Source organism: Quercus robur, chromosome 5, assembly GCF_932294415.1.
Source record: "Quercus robur chromosome 5, dhQueRobu3.1, whole genome shotgun sequence".
Lineage (NCBI taxonomy): Eukaryota > Viridiplantae > Streptophyta > Magnoliopsida > Fagales > Fagaceae > Quercus > Quercus robur.
Window position 1 is genome coordinate 34,527,334 of NC_065538.1, and position 23,617 is coordinate 34,550,950.

Here is a 23,617-nt window from a genome sequence, read left to right on the forward strand (position 1 = left end):
CCACTCTCTCACTATAACTCCATCACAGAGCCTCGTGCTCAATTTTTGCTTTCCTTGTTAGAGCATCTCACTATAGATTTTCCTTCACATTTTATTATTTCTATTATAGATGTGTTTAGGGATACGACTACCCATGATAAGCTCATTTTCCCTTCGACTATCACGCGGATTTTATGCCACTTTCCTATTCCTTTTCCCTCTTCCAACCACTTTTTTTGTCATGTGTGCCATAGACGTCGTTACCGTTAAATGTAGCAAGGCACAGTTTAGGTCACGACAGTTGGATTCCGCAGCTCCTCCCTCGTTTAACTTCATCTCGCTCTGCTCCATCCACATCTACTGCTTCCTCTTCTACGAGTGATGTGTCACTTGGAGACATCATGGCGCAGCTACAGTGCATGGATACTTGCCTTGATACACTCTCTATAGAGCTGTATCGGGTGAACGTTCGTGTCGGTCGTATTGCACAGCAGCAAGCGATCATGGGTGGCTATGCTCCTGAGGCTTCTCCTCCACCACCTCCTCCAATTGCTTATAATTCTGAGGATGAGGATGATGATAATGGTGATGACGATGATGCTTCTGATGATGATGATGATGGAGATGCTAGCTCTACCGATGAGATGTCTACTTGACACTCTTACCTTTTGTCACTCATGACCAAAAGGGGAAGTAGTTTTGGATATGAGAGTAGTTTTAGATACATTTTTTCTTGTACATGGGTCTTATGACCATTTTTGACATACATTGTACTTATTTTCTTTATATATGAGGATGTATGTTTCTTTCACCTATCCTTGCATGTGTTGTTTCTTTTCTTTCTTTATACACATGGTCCTTATTACTTGTATGCAATTTATTATTTCTGTTTCACACAAAGATGCCTTGATGAGTTCTGTTTAAAGTGTTTCAAAAATACAAGTTGTCAAAGTCTACTTGCCATAAACTCTCTTCTTGCAAAGTTTTTCAAGAGTTTGTGTTAGGATAGATTTTATTATATTCAACAAGTAAATATGAGTTGAATGGTTTATGACTTCTCTTATATGTTCATTTGTTTGTTGTGGTTTTGTCATGGATTGCCAAAGGGGGAGATTGTTAGGACATATGTGATTCACTTGTTAGGAACATATATCACTATTTTATGTAATTGACTAATCCTTTGACAAAACGTACTTTACTTGTAATTGGGTAGATCTAGGATGTGTTTATACTTTAAGAAATTGTGTTTCAAGATCAAGTGTTAAAGCTATGCAAGTTTATCCAAGATTCAAGATGAAAAAGTGTTGTTCATTAAAGCTCAACAGCTAGCTATCTATCGACACCTGTAGACCTGTTCAGTCCCGTGGCTCGACAGCAACTCGATAGATAGGGTATTTGTCGAGGTTTATGAAAAACAGAATTTCAGTTCTGTTTTGACTCTAATCCATGATTATGTGTTTGGGCCTTCTTTTCTCACAACCCTAGACATATAAAACGATTATTTTAAGGGCCATCAAAGTATTCATAAGTTGCACAAGTGTTGAGCAAAATTTGTTCAAGCAAATTGTGACCGGAGACATAATTTGCCTTAGTTCATCTTTCTTGTGAAGAAGTTGTTGTATTTGTGCACCGTAGGGTTTTGTGACCAAGCTCTTCTTGATCTTCATCGTTAGGATGAACTGAAAAACTTTGCAGCCAACAACCTTCTTTAGTTGGTGATTGAAATCGCTTACTGGGATCCGCACAATTGGTTAGTCATATACTTGGGAGTCGCACATCAAAAGAAGAAATTGTCATTACAGAACAAGTCCATTTGGGTATTGGGGTAAGGGTTCAACTATAGGTTGGTATAAAGTACTAGGATTCCTTTACTTATAACCGCTTGTTGTGATAATAGTGGAATTTTGGGAGTGGTGACCTTAAAGTCACCCGGTGGGGTTTTTGCCGTGTTGGTTTTCCCCATTCGTAAACAAATCACTGTGTTAATTTATTTTCCACTGCATACTTAGTTTATTGGTAATTTGTTTGTGCTATCACGCGTTTGCATTTAAATTAACTTAATTAATTCACTTGACTAAATTAATTGGTTAATTCATCATAAGGGGTCAATTCATTTTTGGCCTATCAAAATAAATAAATAAATTAATATATATAGAGGGTGTGGTGCCAGGGCCGGCCCTTCTCTTAGGCAAGTTAGGAATTGCCTAAGGCCCCTAAGTGGAATAGAGGACCCAAAATTTTTAAAAATAAGGGGTAGTAGGGGCAAAAAAAAAAAAAAAATCCGGTTAAACATTGTTATCCTCTAGACAAACCAAAAATCATCCAGATAAACTATAAATCCGGTCTAAGAGATTGACCACAAAACAATCACAAATCAAAACAATTCAAACCCTAAAAATTTTACCTTTCTCTCTGCTCTCCGCCTCTCTCTGTCTCTCATTCTCTCTGATTCTCTCCACTTCACTGTTCACTTCTCATCTACTCAAGAAACTGAAGCAAGGCAGCAAGCCTGGACCGCCTCTCTCAACTGCTCAAGCTCTCGGTTTCTCCGCCAGTCCGCCTCTCAGGCCCTCTCTCATTCTTTCTTTGAATCTGCTCTCTACCTCCCTCAACAGTCAACTGCTCAGTGCTCAACAACTGTTCACTTCAGGTATAAAATATTTGGGGTTTGGGCACTTTGATTTCACTTGGAATAAGGTTGAGAGTCTGAGATTGGGCCCTGGTTTTGGGCCTTTAAGGTTTTTTTTTTTTTTTTTTTTAAAGCCTGGTTTTGTAAAGATATTAAGATTCAGTCGTTTTTGTAATAGATTCACCCTTTTTCTTTTTTGGTTATAAATAGGATTTGTTTTGTGTTTTTTTTGGGTGGGTCTTATAAATTAATAAGCCTTGTGTTATAGTTGTGCTTAAATTTTTGTTATGCTTGTACTTATTATTATTTTTTTTTAATTTTAATCTTGTGTTTATATATATATATATATATATTTTAGTTAGTGGTAACATATTGAATAAGTCTTCATTTATGCAGGTTGAGATTGCTAAAATCTTGTTATTGTTCGTTGAAACTACAACAATATTTTTTATATAAATCAGGTTCTATTTTTCATTTTCTCTACACTTAAAAGTTATTTTTTATTTTAGTCTTTATAAATATATTGTTTGATTAGAAATGTCTATTGGAAAATATGCATCTGGATATGAAAAACTTAAAAAATGAAAAAAAAAAAGAAGAAAAATTAATTGAGTCTAAAAAATGATCAATAAATAAATTTGTTATTAGTAATAAACAAAATATAACAATTGTAAGGACTCAATTTTGTAACGACCCAAAATGATATTGGATTTGCACGTAAAAAGGCCCAAACAATATCATTTGTAGAGCGTGAGTTTGAAAGACTAGGCCTTGGTCACCGGACGGTGGTTAGTCGTGGTGTTCATACAGAATTAAACCATGTTCGCTCGAGGAGTCTTTCTCCTTGAGGCGGTCTGGAAGGCTCTGGTTCTTGGCCTTTTTTCCCAGCCCCTTTTTGGCGCATCAACCTTCACATTATATAGCCCTTCTTGGTTGATTCTAGCCCTCCACTTGTTGATCAAGCAAGTGCCTACTTAAGTACCCGTCCCATCAGCTGCCTCCCCTTGCTTTTTGTTAGTTGCGATGACCAAAGTTACCCTGTTCAGGCGTCTTTTCTCATTAATATGGTTAGGACGTTTGCGGGCGCATTTAATGCGGAGGGGACGTATTTACCTTGAACCAGTTCCGCACCGTACCCCCACGTGGGTCCCATTCTACTCGCCTCTTCTTTAGGGGGCTTTTTGGAGGCAGCCTTCAACGAGATGTTGCTCTTCTCTTTGAAGTCTTGGAATGCCGAGGACAGGGTCATCCTCGACTGTGCCCCCGGCATTTCGGCCTTTCCCTATTCGTCCTCGGCAAATACCTTCCTCGGCACGAGCCCTGGGCCCTAGTAGAACGTGGGCCTGATCATAAGTTCCCTGGCCCCACAATAGCCCCTCAAAATCCTGCTATCTGGCTCCTCGGACGGATAGGAGGGTTTTGATGACATCAAACATCTGTCACTGCCTATCAATCCTCATCACCTATCGGTTCCCGAGATTTTTCGTCTGCCCGAGACACGTTCCTGGAGACTTTGGAAGGTGAAACGTGGCCTCATTAAATGCGGGCGGCTCTGTGTTTTCCACGTTCTACGGCATGATGGAGATCTAACGGTGGGGATTTCTTTTCCTTTATGGGCGGGAAAATTCGTGCAGTTACTCTCAATGGGAGGCATAAATGATTTTTGGAACGGATTTGTCTCTTCAGTTTTGCACTTACGAGTCCTACCGCATATACCCTGGGTTCATCTGAACTTTCGTCCAAACTCAAGTCTATCTCCAGCACGAAAAGCCTGTCCGAAGCGCCTTTCCTCTTTTCTGTAAGTTCCTTGCCTCCATTAACTCGTGCTTTTTCTTTTCTGGGTTTATTTTTCTCTGGTTCCCTTCCTTCTCCCGTTACTGGTTGAGTTTGTTTAGTAACTCGTAGAGATGGTTAAATTGAGACTGAGGAAATTGGTTGATACTGAGGAGGCGATGGAAAAGTTCATCGCCGATTACAGGATTCCTCCCAACGTGAGTCTGAGGCATTGTAAGATGGGGGAGTGGTACTATCTGAGGAGAACGGGCGAGGTGGTAATTCCTGTCCTTGCCTTCGTAGAGGGGGGTATGAGAATCCCCATGGGGCCGGTAACGAAGGGTTACCTCAGGCACTTCCAATTAGCCCCCACCTAGTGCACCGGCAACATGTTCAGGATTCTGGGTTGTGTGGATGCCTTAAACGAAAAGATGGGGCTAAGATTGACCCACTACGACGTGAATTGGTGTTATAATCTTCAAAATTTGAAGGGGAAATCCTATTATATGAAGACGAGAGATGAGAGGGTTCGACTAATTCAATGCATCCCTAATTCCAACAAGGGGTTAAACAAAGATTTCCTTATCGTATCCGGTGAATGGCATGATGGCGATTTGTGCCCCACGGTAGAAGGAGAACTAGGTGGGATATAGGGAATGGAAGGGCGCCAATCCTTTGTGCCATTTTAATTTGATGTGGTTCGGTAACTAACCATGCGCATGTGTTTTTCTTGTAGATCCACACGCTTTTCACCGACATTTTCACCTAGTTAACCGGATGGACTTGGAGACTGTTCTTCAAGCGGCAGTTTTCGTAAATGAAGGGGATGGTCAAGTCTGAGCCGCTCACAAAATCTTAGGGTACGCTCCCCTTCAGAAGTCATTTGCCGACCCCAGGCACGTGATCAGCGTTAGTCGTCCTCGGCTTCCAAAAATTACCGTGGTTGAATCAGGATTTTTAATTTCCGAAGGATCATCTGTCCCAGAGGGCATCCCACTGGTGGACCTCTCCTCATCTCACCAAGCAGCGGAGGACAAAGGCGAGTTAGATCAATCTGAGGAGGGATTTGGGGTATTTGACCTAGCCGACCAATCCGAGGATCCTTCTGGTGATATAGGTGACTCGGTCTTGTCCGAGGCGAAATTTTCATTAGTAGGCACATCTTCCCAAACCAAGATGGGACTTAAGAGAAAGCCCCCGACCAGCTTATTCGACCTCCTCGAGGGTCAACTGGGGAAGGGTGCGTAGGGAACACCGCAGTCCAGTGCTCCGTCTCCACCACCTCAGCCCCAGACCATCCAGACTAGGTCATCCTCCACAAAGTCACAGCCACAATCTCCCCGCCCCAAACTTCCTACTCCTCCCCAACCAGCTCTGCCTTCTTAGCCGGAGTCCACTGACTCAAAGAGAAAAAGGAGTCCCAAGGGTAAGGAAGCCATGGATGGGGGAAAATCCCAATCTTCTAAGGAGAGGGATGAAGCCCCACGTGTGAAACAATTGAAGATTAGGCACCAAAGCAAGGGTAAAGAGACCGAAGCCCAATCCGCCCAAAGCAAGGGAAAGGGGATCGAAGCCCAATCCTTGCCAAGCGCCTGGCTTCCCGCCCCAATTCTCCACGGGAGGCCACTGTTGGAAACCACATCCATGAGGGACCTTGGAGATGACGAGGGCGGTTATTTGGCAGATGCATTAGAGAGAACCATGCTACTTCCCACCGACGTGGATAAGTTGAAGAAAATGAGGATGCAGGAGGTTTTCCTCAGTACGAAGAGGTACTTGGGTATGGTAAGGCTCTTGAAACCTAAAACTTTATTAACTCTTGCTCCCGGTCTGTCACTCACGATGTATTTATCTCACTTAACAGGCTCTCCAGGCCACCTATAGGATAGAGGAGGAAGTTAACAAGTAGAGTAAGGCCGCCGAGAATGAGCGCTCCAAGTGTATAGACGCCGTACGGACTCTCAAAGCTTCTGAAGATGACCTCGCAAAGGCCAAGGATGCCTTAAAGGAGGCTATCCGAGATAGGGATAGCACCTCGGCGGGTTTAGATGGCGCCCAAAAACAGACCGAGGAACAGAAAAAACGTCTACTCGAAGCCGAGGATCAGTTGCGAATAGCCAAGGAGCAGATTAGTGATATAAAGAAAAGACTGATCTTGGCAGAGAATGATAAGGGCGTGGCGGAGTATGCCCGGGACGAAGCCATGAGGGCCAAGCGGGAGGCTGAGTTTGCCAGAAACGAGGATGAGGCTGCCAGGAAAATGGCCGAGGATGAGGGTTACAACGCGGGGGTAGCTGAAACCCAAGCCTCCCTTAAAGTCCAAATTCCCGGAGTATGCAGGCTATACTGCTCCCAGGTTTGGGAAGAGGCCTTGAAGCGAGCTAGGGTGGATGCTTCGTCTGATTTGTGGAAAGCGGAGAGCATATTTTACCCTACAGCCATCCGTGAGGTCGCCTCCACCAGCTCCGAGGCTGTGAGCGATCAACACGAGGGAGGGGTCACTCAGTCAGAAGCTGCACAGGTCGGCGTCCCTCCTGGCGAGTCACTTAAAGGGGGAGAGCTTCATGATGTGATAGAAGCACCTAAACGTATGGATCCCAAGGTACCCAAAGAAGATGCCGAGCCTATGGTCAGCGCTCAGATCCCTGATGCCGAAGAGCCAGCCATACTTGCCCAGCCCTTGCAGGCAATTCCCCTCGCTGTGGTCCCCAAGAGTACCAACACCGATCCTGCTCAGTCTTTCCCAGAAGGGACTGTCCTCCAGGGCATCGAAGCTGGTCCTGTTCTGCCTTCCCAGGATGTGGTCGACACAGAATTGAAGGAGTAGAAATCTCGGCCAGTCTCCGTATTTGTTTTTAGTTTAATGATTAACTAGTTTCTTTTTTATTTTGAAAACTTTGTAGTCTGCTGGTAGTTTGAACCTGTTGAACACATATATGAAATTATTTTCTTCCTCTTTCCTTTTGGTTACTTGTTAGTTGCCCTCGTCGATACTTACTATTGTTTATGATTTTTGAACTAATTATCTTAACATGTATGAATGGTTGTGCATGCGATATATTTAGAATCATGTTTCGGAACGTTAGCTTACCCGCACCTATAGAGCCTTGAACTCATGTCCGAACCTCCTTCAATGGAGATATAGGCATCATCCGAGATGTCCCGTGTATTGTTAGGTCCAACTTAGTATCCAGATTTCCTTGAAGTAGTTGGCTTCCCCATAGGTTTGAGTTCGAGGACCATGCAATGCCTTGATTCTGTCCAAAACTTGATTTTTAAGTAGTTGGTTTCCTTATAGGTTTGAGTCCGAGGACCATGCAATACCTTGGTTCTGTCCAAAACTTAGCTTTTTTAAGTAGTTGGCTTCCCCCATAGGTTTGAGTCCGAGGACCATGCAATACCTTGGTTCTGTCCAAAACTTGATTTTTAAGTAGTTGGTTTCCCCATAGGTTTGAGTCCGAGAACCATGCAATACCTTGGTTCTGTCCAAAACTTAGCTTTTTTAAGTAGTTGGTTTCCCCATAGGTTTGAGTCCGAGGACCATGCAATACCTTGGTTCTGTCCAAAACTTGATTTTTAAGTAGTTGGTTTCCCTATAGGTTTGAGTCCGAGGACCATGCAATACCTTGGTTCTGTCCAAAACTTAGCTTTTTTAAGTAGTTGGTTTCCCCATAGATTTGAGTCCGAGGACCATGTAATACCTTGGTTCTGTCCAAAACTTAGCTTTTTTAAGTAGTTGGTTTCCCCATAAGTTTGAGTCCGAGGACCATGCAATACCTTGGTTCTGTCAAAAACTTGATTTTTAAGTAGTTGGTTTCCCCATAGGTTTGAGTCCGAGGACCATGCAATACCTTGGTTCTGTCCAAAACTTAGTTTTTTTAAGTAGTTGGTTTCCCCATAGGTTTGAGTCCGAGGACCATGCAATACCTTGGTTCTGTCCAAAACTTAGCTTTTTAAGTAGTTGGTGGAATTAACCCCTCGGCTATGGCGTGGGTTATTAGTTTAGGGGGATTAGCTCCTCGGCCAAGCCCCTAGAACCATCCGCACTACTGACGCTTCGAAGCGTAGCCCCTATTAAAGAAACGTAGCCCCTAGTGGAACTTTATGCTAGAACACTACACCCGGCTGTTGGAAATAATGGGGGGACTGTCCCAACCCACCACTTGTGCCAACACACAAGCCTTTCCCACAGACGGTGTCAATTGTAAGGACTCAATTTGTAACGACCCAAAATGATATTGGGTTCGCACGTAAAAAGGCCCAAACAATATCATTTGTAGAGCGTAGGTTTGAAAGGCTAGGCCTTGGTCACCAGACGGTGGTTACTCGTGGTGTTCATACAGAATTAAACCGTGTTCGCTCGAGGAGTCTTTCTCCTTGAGGCGGTCTGGAAGGCTCTGGTTCTTGGCATTTTTTCCCAGCCCCTTTTTGGCGCATCAACCTTCACATTATATAGCCCTTCTTGGTTGATCCTAGCCCTCCACTTGTTGATCAGGCAGGTGCCTACTTAAGTACCCGTCCCATCAGCTGCCTCCCCTTGCTTTTTGTTAGTTACGATGACTGAATTCACCCTGTTCAGGCATCTTTTCTCATTAATATGGTTAGAACGTTTGCGGGCGCATTTAATGCGAAGGGGACGTATTTACCTTGAACCAGTTCCGCACCGTACCCCCACGTGGGTCCCATTCTTCTCGCCTCTTCTTCAGGGGGCTTTTTGGGGGCAGCCTTCAACGAGATGTTACTCTTCCCTTTGAAGTCTTGGAATGCCGAGGACAGGGTCATCCTCGACTGTGCCCCCGGCATTTCGGCCTTTCCCTATTCGTCCTCGGTAAATACCTTCCTCAGCACGGGCCCTGGGCCCTAGTAGAGCGTGGGCCGGATCATAAGTTCCCTGGCCCCACAACAATAAATTTTGATGAAAATTAAAATTAACAAAGAAAGAAGTTTGTTTATTACTAATTAAAATTAATAAAATCATATCTAAGATCGACAATGCCCCAAGAAAGATTAAGTGAATTAGCTATATTATTTATTGAAAAGGAGATGTTAGAAGAACTTGAATATAAAAATTTAATTAGTCAATTTACATCTCAAAAGGCAAGAAAAATAAATTTTAATAAAATATATTATAATATAAAAATATTAAATAAACATTAATTTAATTAATATATAGGTATAAAATGCCCCATTTTTAGTTCTCGTCTTAGGCCCCAAAATGTCTAGGGCCGGCCCTGTGTGGTGTTGTGCAGTTACCATTTTGCAGGTGTTTTTAGTGTGGTTTGTGCGATTTGTTGAATACCACCCTAAACATATAAACTTTTTTTTTTTTGGCTAAAAGTACAAAACATGCCCAATTCAATTCAAATCTTTAACTTTCACTCTTATTCAATTCAATCCTCCCATTTGTCTTCATTAGAATTGACGCTCAACTTTGTGCAATATAAAACTACGTCATTTTGAGGGGTCCTTAATAGCTCAATTTTAATTGAAACTAACAAATAACTGAATTGAAGAAAGTTGTAAGTTAAAGGATCGAATTGAATAAAAGTGAAGTCAAATGACTAAATTAAATTTTAAGCAAAGTTAGAGGGTGCAATTTGTAATTTAACCTTTTTTTAATGTGTAATTCAAACCACATATATAAGATATAACAAATGACATATATATATATATATATATATCATTACTATTGGATATTCATTTAAACATGAACCATAATTCATCATAATCTCTAATATTGCATCAATGAGTTCACAAAATAAAAACTATAAAGTAGCATTGCATTTATGACTTGTGTGACACCTTATAGAATTTCCATGACATCCAATGTTCAAATCTTCCCTATTGGTATCACCGCGTAGGGGTGTCCACGGGTCGGGTCGGTTCGGGTTTGGGCTCAACCCGAAACCGACCCGATCTTGTCGGGTGGTTGGACGACGGACCCGCCGCCAACCTTGAAAAATCACGGGTCGAGTCGGATCGGGCTCGGGTGGACAGCAATCAGATCCAACTCCGACCGAAAGACAAAAATCAAAGAACAAACTTGAAACAAATTCCACAAATTTGAAAGAACAAATCTACAAACCCAAATACTAGTAGCCCATCCGAAGAACACAAACAGAGATAAGAGAACTGATAGCAGATCTGAACATGCAAGAGACTGAAACAAAGAAATAAAGAGACAAAATGACTGAAAATCAAACTCAGGAGAGATTATTTCAGATCGGCGATGGTGCGATGGAGGAGAATCACAGATCGAGGAGAATCGCAGATCGGTGGAGGTTCGAAGATCTAAAGTTCGATGGTTCGAAGATCTAAAGTTCTAAAGATCGGTGGAGCGAGTTGGCCATTGAGAGATAGAGAGAGTGAAAGAGTGAGAGAGACCGAGTGAACTCAGAGAACTGAGCGGTGAAGTTACTGAGATTTGTTAACTGCTGGGTTATATATCACGGTCGGGTCGGGTGGATCGGGTTTTGGAAGGGAAGACCCGCCACTCGACCCGCCAGAATCGGTTTGAGATGGCAGGGACCCATCGCCGACCGCCAGGTCGTCGGGTCTGACGGCGGTCGGTTCGGATCCGGTCGGTTTGGCAGGGTGAGTTGGGTCTGTGGATTTGTTGGACACCCCTATCACCGCGTATCCTTGGCGCAATGGTCACTTTATAAATATAAGTGTATATAGGGTTTAGGAATCAAAGGTCAGAGTTCATGTTTCTAAAAGGAAATTTCATACACACACATAGATTAGGATAGAGTATAGTTATTTCTCAAAAAAAATCCCCCTTATATGTTATAACTTGTAATTAATTCAAGGCATAAATTGTGGAGCAGACTGCCCTAATTTATCGTTTTGCTCCATGATCTCTATGTTCTATCCTACCAACAAAAAATAAGGTCAAAGTAATTTTAAGGTTGTCCTAACAATTAAAGTCACTATGGTGGATACGTTAGAGAAGATTAGGAGCGAAACCAAGTGTTAAGAGCCCATATGATATTTTTTCTTCTTCGTGTGAATCTAATCTGGTAGGTGACCATAGGTTGACTCATTGATCCTTATGGCTAGATTTATTTATTATTTTAAAAATCAGACTGGCCAAAAAATTAGAAAGGAGAGTGGTTCTTGATTCTTTGATCTGATCGATTGTCAAATCAGCAACATCATAAATAATTTAATTAATAATTTCAAAATTATAATATAAATAATTTAATACATAATAAGTTTATGACCTGTAATATTTGCTAAATAATAACTTTAAAACAAATATATCATAATGTTCAATTGTGGAATTATTTATATAAAAAAAATGGCATTATCACAAAACAAATTATTGGACTTTCCTTCAAAAGTTTGTAGGTTTAATCACACTTATCACATAATTATTTCTATTAAGTTTGTATTATATGTCCAACATTCAACTTTTCAATAAAAAAATTCTCCATATATAGACTACTAATAATTTCATTAATAATATTTTTTTAGTTATAAATATATTAACTAATATATTTCACTGAAAATTATATTGATGAAAGTTGTAACTATTTTAGTAAGAGACCAAGAAAGAACACAAAAAATGTTGACCCAAAAAATTATATTTTACTAAGCCCAAAAAGGCTTAACCCTTTTGGGCGATCCAAAACCGAAAAGGTTTAAGCTCAATTAGTATATGCTCAATTATGTTATATAAACTACTAATTATTTTCATCATTATTCAATGTGGGACTTCCTTCTCAAGTGTGAAGAAGTCAAGTGTAGCATTGCTCCGTTGGGTTACTCAAGTGTTCGCTTCTTCTTCGAGTTTTTTCACTTAATTTTTGTCAATTTTACTTATTCCCTCTTGAACCTGGCGCACGAGACCTTGACCCTTATTCCCATTTTTCAAAATCGGTATTGTTATGGCAATGGAATAAAGATTTCCGAAAGATGATTGTGGTTGTGGTGAGTCGGTTCTTGGATGTAGATTCACTGTGTATAGCTTCTCTGGTCCTGATTCATTCTTAGTTACAGGCTGGCAAGGATAACATTAAACTATATCATTAAATTTGATAGATAGATATTGAGAAAAATGGAGGTGAGCTTGAAGCCTTCGTGTACAACCTATTCCTTCCCGGCCCTCTGTCAATATTCCCACTCGGGTTTGTTGAAGCCTCCCCCGAACTTGAAAATTCAAAGTGAATTTCGATAGAGTGGTATTAAAAGAACTGGGAGTTGCTAGTATTGGTATTTGTAGTTCGAAACGAGTTGGGTCATTTTCTGGCTTCTATGTCCTAGCAAATTTCTCTCTTCCTCATTCTGTTGATGAAGTTGAAACTTTAGCGGCTGTGAGAGAGTTAACCTTTGCTTAGGGAATTGGTATTTCTTTAGTTATCTTCAAGGGTGATTCTTTACAAATTATCAATTCTTTAGGTGAGGAGAGAGGTTGTATGGTCATCTGATTAATAATGCTAAGTATCTCTTAGAATCCTTTCTTGATATTAGTTTTTCCTAACGAAGAGATTAGGTAATTTTGGTGCTTAATTATCACCTTGCTAGACATGTTAGATGTTTAGTAGTGTATGATGGAGGATACTCCATACCTAAACGTTGTAATCTTAGCCAACTTGGATGTTTTATCTTAATAAAAGTTATAACATTCTTCTCAACCAAAAAATAAACATGGAATATTACAAATATGTTCTTATTGTGCTATCTCTTAAACCTAAAAAATAAATTGACACCATTGACCTTGGAGAACCAAAATAAAGTCAATAAAAAAGTGATTTTATTTTATTTTATTTGGTTAACACATAAGTGTCTTTAGTAGATTTATTAATAAATTATTTTATGAAAGTTTTAATATTACTTTTACTGAATATAAATTTTTTTTTAAAGTAGCGGAATAATTATTACAATTTCCCTAATAAATATAAACCATAGTGGCAAGTGGCAACACCTGATTGGTTTCTACTTATCCCACATGGATTTTGTTGGGTCTAACTATTCTGGTGAATCCACTGGTGGCCACCATTGTAGTTATGCACTTGGGGTGTTTGATAAAGATTCCCAGAGATTGAAGATTGTTCTTGTTGCCTTTGACAAGGTGGATTTTTCTATTTGATTTGCTTAGAAAGTTTTAAAATATGGGTTTTTTTGTTTACTATTTGGTTGCTTTGAAAAGGTGGGATAAGTTTGCTTATTTGCTCATTTGGTTATGTGCTGTTTGGTGGCTGATGGGTTGTGGAATGTGTAGTTGTTTACTGTTGGGTTGCTAATGAAATGTGTGAAAGTTTAGCGGTTTGGTTAATGAGAAAGTTGAGGTATTGCTTGCTTTAAAGTTAGGTTTTTGTCGCTTATTAAGTGCTACAATGTTGGATAGGTTATTTATCGTCTTCTTTTGTAATGTATTGGGTTTAAGATTTTACTTTTGGTTGTTGATGGTGTTAAATTTTGATCTGGAGTTGAGGTTTGCTAGAGCAGCTCATGAGTTTGATGTGATGTTTAAGTTAGCATGTTAATGGGAAAATTTGTAATGGAAACTTGGGTGATTATGACTTTGGTTTTAGTTGTTAGTTGTTACTCTGTAGAGACTGAGCTTATTTCTTTGTGCCCGAGTTGCTTAGTTGTACATTCAATGCATACGGTTTTCCTCATCTTTTTTGGTGAATGATCATGCTTAACTCAAACAATTAATTATTTTACTTCAATATTTTTTTGGTTATTAGCAGCTTGTGGAAAATAGCACTATCAGAGGACTATCAAAGGACTTTGCAGAATTTTTCAAAAGATGGCAAATAGCTGTTGCGGCTGCCTGTCAAATAGTACAATCACATCCAGGGATTGTTTATTTGATAGATTGTTACTTTCAAATGTAAATTAGCGGAATTTCTATCGCATTCAGTACATGGATGTGATAAATAATCTGCACTTGGATGCGCATTCAGTACAATCATCTGCTCTTGATGGCATTCTGACATTGACCTTAAAATCAAAGGTTATTCCTTCATGCTATTTTAGGCAGACTCCAGTGACTTCCCCCCACCCGTTCTCTTTTGGTTCATTTTTATTCACCTCCATAACTTAGTACAATCAGGATGTCGTTGGATTTAATTTCATGGAATGATGACTTCTGATGGTACTTTAGTTTCTAATGGCATACTGTTCGCAAAAAATAATCTGCAAGCGCACAGAATTGTAACAAGTAGTAAAGTGGTTTTAAAAAACGAATGTGGTTTTAAAAAACGAATGTCGAATCCACAGGGATTAACTATGTTATTGAATACCGAAATTCACTAAATTAATTACTATTTGGAAAATCGAAAATAAAAGGAAGTTTTACTATCTAAATTAAATTAAACTATTTAATAAAAATAAATCTACGAATACAAAACGTAAAAATCTAAAAGCGTAAAAAAAAATATATGATAAGAATGGATCTAGAGCAATTGATTTCACCTAACAAATCCCACACAATTTATTCTGCCTAATTATTATATTCTAATAATCTCCCGTTGATGATTAAAAATTCCTTAAGTATTCAATATCTTCTCTCGAATAATATCAAAAATATCTTCAACTAACAATTCCATATCTCTATGTGAATTTAATTAATTGGAGACTCATTATGTACTTTGAATTTTCTGAAAAATCACACTAATAGCGGTAAAGCATCTCTACTTTCGCTCAACTAATGATGTTTAATTCTAGAACTAAAATAACAAATCACCTCTCGGTCTCATTGTCATTCAATTGATCAATCAATAATTTGTAAAAAGAAATATTAAGCATTAAGAATAAGAATTAAACACTCAATCATGGAAATATTAAAAATAAAATAACTCAGAATATAAATTGTGTGTTCATTGCTAGACTACACCAACGCTCTAGAAAATAAAATTTAGTTCATAATAAAATTGAAAAGAAAAAAAATAAAACTTATGTGTTTCGTCTGAATTGGTTGATCAACATGAAGCTCTCGCCCTTGTCCTCATATCCTCCTCTTCAGAAAGACTCCCACAAGCAAATTCTTCTATGCGGCGCCCCCTTTTCCTCTCAGGTTTCTCCTCTCTCTTTTTCCCCTAAAGAGCCTTTAAATAGGTCAAGGAATCTTATTCCCGTTTGGAGAAAATCCCAGATTTGTAGGCTTCACTTAACTGACTATTTTGGCCCATTTAACTTCAGAATTTGGACTTTTGGTAAACTACAAAGTTGTAGCCCTTTAAGTTAACTTTCCAGCCCAACTTGAATCATCTTGATTGGATATCTGAGCCCAAAGTTATGCTGAAAATTTAACTGATGTGCAAGCTAGAATCCTAATCCGAATTGGACTTGGATTTGGTGCAAATTTCCTTTGATTCCTTGCTCCAGTTGGACTTAAATTTAATTGGGTTGGTCTTCTCTTGAATTCATGCATGGCTCGATGTAAGTTGACTTGATTCAATTGGCCTAGCCCCACTTTGCATGTAAAGCTCTTGTAGATTAATCTGAAATCTTCTCATTCCTTCAAAGCACAAATGAATAGATAGATATAAATAAAAATCAAATCAAATCAAAAGAAATAAAGAAAAACTAACAATTTTAATAAATAAGAGGATAATAAAAATCATGTAAAAATTACACTTATCACATACTCCATGATAAAAAATAAAGCGAAGGTGATAAGGTACTAGTTAACTTTGCCTTCAGGTACTAGGATCCATTTCATTTTGGCATGACTTCAAAATGATACCCACTATAGCTGCACTCTAAAAAGTTGTCCTATAAGGGAGAGATCAGAACCATAGTGGCCATCAGGACTCAATGTTTATAAATGCTGATTCTTTTAACTTGGTTTCAGTTTCGAGGTGCAGCAATTGCATCGGTGGGAATGATCAAACAAGCACTCTGGAAAATTGCCTTTTAAGTGTTGAGAAGAAATGTTGAAGCTGGTTATTATCACCTTGTATTGTAGGATTTCTCATATCAGTAGTCTTAGTTTCTTGATTTGTTGCGTAAGGTGTAGTTTTATGCATAGTTGTAATTGGAGAAATTTAATCTACTTCCTAACATGCATTCCGAAGCAACTTCTCAACCTTAAGAGTAGCCAATAAGCTTGACCAATGGCTCGTCTAAATGATGGAGAACCAAAATCCTTGATATACTTTGTGTACCACAAGCTAATGTTTGGACCCCTCTATAAAGGGCTCTCATTGGTATGATGTAGTTTGTTTGCTTTTATTATAGCATACAACTGATAGTTTCCAATTACAACTCACAACTGCTAATAAAGTTAAAGTCCCTTTGTTCTTAACATTTACCATGGTTCATTCAACTGCAGAGGGAGGGAGAACAAGAGAATGCTTGCAAAGCTTTTAAGCAACTGTGAGATTTTTAAGTTTGTGTTCACAGGAGCTCCTATCCACCCAGCCATTTTGTGTGTGTGACTGATTGTCTTTTAAGGAATGTAACTGGCTACTAATTAAAAAAGGGAAAACATTTTTGATAATGATCTTAACATTGAAAACTATAGAATGATCTCCATTCAACATTCAACAATGTTAGTCTTAAATGTGAATGTCACATTTTGCCTATTGCACTTCTTTTTTGATAAAACAAATTGTGCGCTGCATTTGGCATTAGTACACTATCATGCTCTTTTTCGAATTAGCCACAAGCCTACAATACCAGAGTTTTATATGTTTAGAGCCATGGATATGTATGTGCTTCGATTTTACTTGTGCTTAATAAATCAGTGATGCTCTCGGTGTCTTGCTTTCTTGGCAGACAACAAGCACTGTAAATCCTACAAAACAAGCACATGACATATCCAGAACATATATTAGTACTATTTAAATGTTCAAGTTCATGTACACCTTCTTCTCAAAAAAAAAAAAAAAAAGAGAGGTACATGTACACCTTTCTTCAATACAGGTGAAAATAATTATGAACATGGTTTATCCACTTCTCTAAAGATTTGGGTTTAATCAGTTGCTAATTTTATATCAAAAAAAATTTGAACTTGAACTAAAATGAAAACCTATTAAGTATATTTTGGTAGGAATGGGGTTTTTCTTTTTTCATTATTAGGTTTAGGGGATATTTTTAGGAATGGCAACGGGTCGAGTTCGGGGCGAGTTTTTTCTATACCCGAACCCGACTCGCAGGTCTGCCTCCGTGACCCGAACCCGGCCCGTTTAATAAACGGGTTATTTTTTTCACCCTAAACCTGCCCCAACGAGCCTCGTGGGCCCCTTCCCGTCATTCCCGTCCCAAAATCTAAAACACAAATTACAAACGCACAAATCTCAGATTTATCATTTTCCGACCCAAAATCCCATACACAAACACAAATGTAAACACAAATCACAAACACAACTTTCATATTTATAATTTTCCCTTTCAAAATCACAAACCTAACACAAATTTCAGATTTATGATTTTCCCCTTCCAAAACTACAAACACAAATCCTAACATAAGCACAATCACAGAGATCATAAACACAAACACAAACTCACATGGACGAATTGAACCTAGAAAAGAAAAAAAAAAAAAAAAAAAAAAAAAAAAAAAAAAGGTGGAGTGAGGCCGTGAGGGGGGCGGTTGAGTGAGGCCGTGAGAGGGTGGCTGACTGGCAAGGAATCAGTGCGAGATGGGTGAGGAGGATGAGAGGGCTCAGGGCTGTGCGAGATCGGCAAGGACGAAATGGAGAACGATGAGAGAATCAGAGAGCTGGGCTTGACTGCTTGTGGCCGTGTGAGTGAGAGACCTAAGAGATGAAGAGTAGTGTGCGAGTGAGAGAGCTGAGCTGAGAGATGAAGAAGGAAAGGTGGCTTGTGAGACTAGGTGTTACAGAGTTTAGAGTATATTTATATCTAGGGTAAGGGGTTTAAAATTTTTTTTTTTTAATATTATATATGTATACGGGTCGGGTCTGGGCCGGGTTTGCATAATTACTGGACCTAACCCGAACTTATTTCGTGTTTTTTTATTAAAACCCAAACCTGCCCTATTTGCTTCACGGATCGGGTAAAACCCGCCCTATTAGGGTTGGTCGGACTGGGTACCCACAGGTCAGGCCTATTTTGCCATCCCTAGATATTTCAATAATTTTCTAGGTTTCAGGGGTATTTTGGTAATTTTTTAGGTTTCAAGGGTATTTTGGTAATTTTTTGGGTTTGGGGGTATTTTGGTCATATTTTTGGGTTTCGGGAATATTTTGGTTATTTTATGAGTTGGGGGTATTTTGGTCATTTTCTGGGTTTTGGGGGTATTTTGGTAATTTTTGGGTTTTGGGGGTATTTTGGTAATTTTAAGATTTTATGGGTATTTTGGTCATTTTATGGATTTCGAGAGTATTTTGGTAATTTTTTAAGTTTTGGAAGTATTTTGGTAATTTTAAGATTTTGGGGGTATTTTGGTCATTTTTTAGGTTTCTGGGATATTTTGGTCATTTTTTAGATTTTAAAGGTATTTTGGTCATTTTTTAGGTTTCGAGGTTATTTTGATCATTTTCAAATTTTTGGGTATTTTGATCATTTTTGAAGATTTTAGAGTACTTTAATCATTTTCACTTTAATAGTATTTTGATCATTTTAATAATTGAGTAATTGGATGGATTGAAATTTATCATAATAATTGGGTTAGGTTTAGATTAATAGTAATTAGTTAAATAAATTTTAATAAATAAATAAATTTTATATATTTAACTTGATTATGCCCGCTCCAAATCTATCAAAACCCACCCATTAGACACCCATAGCTGAAATCAAATAGCCACAAATGTAAAAACCAAAAACTGCCCATGTGATAAACGAAAAACCTTTCCAATTGTTCCTTAAACCCTAACCTCTGATTCTGAGCACTCTCCATCACTGTTCTTCAGGCACGCCTAAAAACCTCAATTGTAAATGGCACGCCTAAACCTAGTCCGACCCCTATTGAGAAAACCTATGTATACTTGTTCTTCTTCTTCCAGAACCCTACCCTTCCTAATTGGTGACCATCAACTTCAACAACCCATTTTCAATATCACTCTAAAAAAACACTCTCTGTTTCAGTTTCAAAGAAGTTACATCTCCGATATGCGCAAATCCGCCTTCGAAGGAAACATCCTCAGACTCCTCCGCAACGAGATCCAATACGAGCTCCAACGCTCCACTCCCACCCAGGTTTTTTTTTTTTTTTTTTTTTTTTTTTTTTTTTTTTTTTTTTTTTTTTTTTTTTTCCAGAAAGCACATAAAAGTTTAAAAAAAAAAAATGTTAATGGATTTTGTTTGGTTTCTGAGAAAATGAAAATTTATTATTGTTTTGATTATAATTTTTGAACTGGAATTTGGTTTCATTCTTAGTTCGGGAGCTCCATTTCACTTCGATTAGGATTTTAATTTCTCGATCTAAAATAAACAGAGATGTTTATCCCATTGTGTGTGTTAGAGTTTCAGTCCTTATAACCCTAGGCTACTATACGGCCTTTTGTATTGTAGCGGTAATCTAGTTATATAATATATTATAAGCCTGTTTAAAAAGCTCTATATATAACTTTTGTATTTGTGTTTTAATTAAGTATTACTGATTCCTCACCCAAAAAAAAATTGTGTTTAGATGGCACATTTGATACATTTTTTTATTTTTAGATTTGTAGTATTTATTTTGAACCATGAAATGGATCCATTTCAAATGGAGAGGATCCTTATTGGTTTGAGAGATGAGAAATTGGCTTAGCTGCTGAATTGTTGCATTTTAGAAATTAAACGCACATAACAGTGACAATCTCATTTTCATTTGTTGTTCTATTACTAATTTTTCAACAATCAAACAGAACATTAGAAGATTATACTTGGTTTGGTTGGAGTTTTGTTATGAAGATTATGCGTCGGTTGGTTGATCATATTTTACCAGTGTTAAGATTTATCAATTAATGGGACTGGGATTCTGTTATGATCCTAGTGTCCCATATTGATTAAGTATAAGCTTAATCATGTGTTTATAAACTCTTGAGCACCCCTTGCAACCTGGTTTTCAAGGGTGAGTTCTACCTATGGCTTTGTAACATTTGGTATTAGAGTCAACCATCATGTTGGACGTGGCTCATTGAGCTTTGTGGTTGGATCTCAAAGGGGGCGACCTAAAGACTAGATTAAAATTATTGATAGATGAGTGGAGCCACCAAAAAGAGGGAAAGGGCTACCATCGGGTCAGTGTCGCTAGAGTGAGCCGTCGTGGATGTCGGTTGCGGAGTGTGGTGGTATGTTGTGATCCTAGTATCCCACATGGATCAAGTATAAGCTTAACCGTGTGTTTATAAGTTTTTAGGCACCCTCCCCTTGCAAGCCGGTTTTCAAGGGTGAGTTCTATTGATAGGTTTGTAATAGATTCAGCAAAAGGGTTCACTTAAACAAGTCTAGTATAAGTCATAACCGTATTCCTCAAATTCTTCAGTATGTTCTTTAAAAGCAAAGATACTGAGTTGTCATGATTTTGTACCTTTTCCCTCAAGTCTTTCTTAGCAACCAAACTGGGAATTAATAAAATTATCATATCTGTTCAATTAATATTTATTTCTTAATATTTTTTTACATGACCACTACTGCTCTAGTAAATAGAAAGAAAGTAGTAATTGGTTTTGTGGATTTAATGGTTAACTATGTTTAATGTTACAGCCTGTTGCGAACTTTGACATATTCACAATTGATGATCGGCCTGGAGAGCAATGGATTAGATTGAAAGGAAAATTTAAAGACGAAGGCATTAAAGTTGAAGTCACCATGTTCGATGGAGCCATTCCTGCTTCAAAATCGGGTGGTGGTGTTAGCATTGGGGATGAAGTCCAACTTCACATTACCCTAATTGTCAATATCACTAAAGGGGAAGATGGTGAAGTCTTGGAATTCATGTGCTCTGCTTGGCCGGATAGTATAGAGATTAACAGGCTTTTCATACGCCGTGGTGATAAGATGTCAGCACAGCCTTACGCAGGGCCTGAATTCAAGTATGATGTATTTTTATTATTTTCCTCTAATAGCCTATTCAATTGCTAATGAATTGAAGGGAAAGAAAAGAAGTTGAAATTTTGAATTACAAATGCTAGATGGAATCGAACATAGTATGAGAACCAGGTTTGGTTGAGCATAATTATTGTTGTATATAAAACAGAAGAATACCATGTATAGAGTTAAAGTGATAATTTTTTTTACATTGATTTCGCTGTATCCAATAGTTGGGTTATATAGGGGCTGTTTGGTTGGTGAGTTCAAACAATAATTTTCAGTGTTAAACAATATTACACATATTTTCACACACTTTTTCATCCACACGTATTTCTAAAAAATACAAACAACGTTACTAAAATAACATTACCAAACGGACCCATAACTTTGGACTGATAATGTGGTTGCTTTTAATGGTTGTTTTCAGGGAATTGGATGATGAGTTGCAAGACTCACTTTACGAATTCTTGGAAGCAAGGGGTATAAATGATGAACTTGCTGCATTCTTGCATGAGTACATGAAGAACAAAGATAAAACTGAGTTTATTAGATGGATGGGAACCGTGAAAACTTTCATTGAAAAGCAAGTGGAGTGATTGGTTTTTCATTTTGGATGAGATTAGTTGTTTGATCATTTTTGCATTTCCCAATGGAAATTTAACATGGTATGTCATTTGTTGAGTGACATTTGACTTATACATTAAGATTTTTGACTATGCCTTTCTTGTTGATGGTGATCATCAATGAGAAGGTGGTGACTGCTTACCATAATAAAAGGTTTTAGTGCAATATATCTAAGAAATCCTTTTCATTTAAAACATTGTTATTATTAAGTCATGTTTTGGAATTTTCCAAAAGATTTTGGGGCAATTAATGTGGCTATTGATATGGCAACATATGTGTTGAGAAGGTTTTCCAAAGTTGGCTGGCAAGGGCTGGGAGCGAGAATCCATGGATGAAGAAGCTAGGCTCTATGAGACTCTAGGAATGGACAGAAGGTGCTACAATATTTGCTAATGAGCGAGAGTTTTATATCTTTGGAGAATTCTTGTGAAGTTAACTTGCAGTGCTTTCTGGTTTGGTAGTCTTTTCCCGCCCTCTCCAACTCCCTAGGTAGCTTAGAGGAATTAGGCTATACTAAAGAGACACGGATTCTCAAGTTTTGGCAAATGCATGTATAAAGCTCTAGCTTTCTTGAGAACTTTCTGTTTCTTGCATGGTTGTGAAAATGAGCAGAGACATAATTTAGGTTATTCATAGATTTCCCATGTTTGTAATTCTAGATGTATGTGTGGATGTGTGTTTGTTTGTACTTTTTTATTAGAGAAACAGATGATCTAGTATTGACTAAGGTCCTAGCTGAGGTTGGGTTTTCCGATTATGCAACTGAACTAAAATCAAGATCTTTCAGATGCTCATTCTGCGCTCTGTTTTTATAATCTTCCTTATACATTTACCGTGATTATAAAATAGCTGTAACCTTTTGGAATTGTCTTCTGTTGACAGGTAACTGCTTCAGAACTTTCTCATCTTTATAGAATTGGGTACATGCTAATTGCACTCTAATGAGTTCTCTAGACATAGTCCTTGGAATGTTCTCTTCCTGGGAATTTGGACTATCAAGTTACCAAGAAATATCAAGGTCTTCCCATTTAGATCGTCCTCTTCAAGATTTAGTCAATGCCTACATCCACAGTTATAAAAATTTTCTCAAGTGTACTCTCACCAGAGTCACCACCATTTAAATACCACATCGGTTTGGTTTCCAAAAAAAAAAAAAAAAAATCGGTTTATTCGAAGTGTAATTATTTAGTGTTTGGGGAGCACAATAAATACACTCTCTCTCACATGAGTAGCGGATCCCATTACGAAATTGATTGTCGGGTTTTCCATTTGGCTTAAACTTAGGCTTTGTTTAGTTGGAGATCATACAGGGAGGATGGAAAATAAAAGAGAGAAAAGTAAAGAAAAAAATGATGTTTTTGTTTGTTTGATTGAGGGTGGAAAAGGGTAGAGATATTTTGGTGAGGCCTACAAGTTTTCTTTCCAATCTTACCAAAACATAATCTCCCTAAATTGGCAGAAAAATGGAAGAGAAAAGTGGGCAAAAATATTTGGGCCAATTGGTCAAATACCACCATTTTTAGAAATTTGTAGTAAAAAAACACTGTTTCGGAACTATACAGGGAAATACCACTTTTCTAGAACTCGAGTTTCATAAAATCGAGTTCCAAATGGTACTCGAGTTTATGAAACACGAGTTCCTCATCAGTTTTGCCACCGTGACACTGCTGAGTT

At 38.3% G+C, this 23,617-nt stretch overlaps 2 protein-coding genes across 2 annotated transcripts; both read left to right on the forward strand.

The window, feature by feature from the left end:
* Window positions 1-5,818: 5,818 nt before the first annotated feature.
* Window positions 5,819-7,208, forward strand: LOC126728141 (uncharacterized). The gene is made up of 2 exons (XM_050434011.1): window positions 5,819-6,166; window positions 6,291-7,208. The coding sequence occupies exons 1-2, from the start codon at window positions 5,819-5,821 to the stop codon at window positions 7,206-7,208; spliced, it is 1,266 nt and encodes a 421-aa protein (XP_050289968.1).
* An 11,871-nt stretch (window positions 7,209-19,079) lies between these two features.
* LOC126725835 (uncharacterized protein At2g39795, mitochondrial) lies at window positions 19,080-22,137 on the forward strand. The gene is made up of 3 exons (XM_050430809.1): window positions 19,080-19,501; window positions 20,993-21,321; window positions 21,747-22,137. Exons 1-3 carry the CDS (start codon window positions 19,241-19,243, stop codon window positions 21,913-21,915), a joined length of 759 nt encoding a protein of 252 aa, XP_050286766.1. The 5' UTR covers window positions 19,080-19,240; the 3' UTR covers window positions 21,916-22,137.
* The last annotated feature ends 1,480 nt before the right edge of the window (window positions 22,138-23,617 follow it).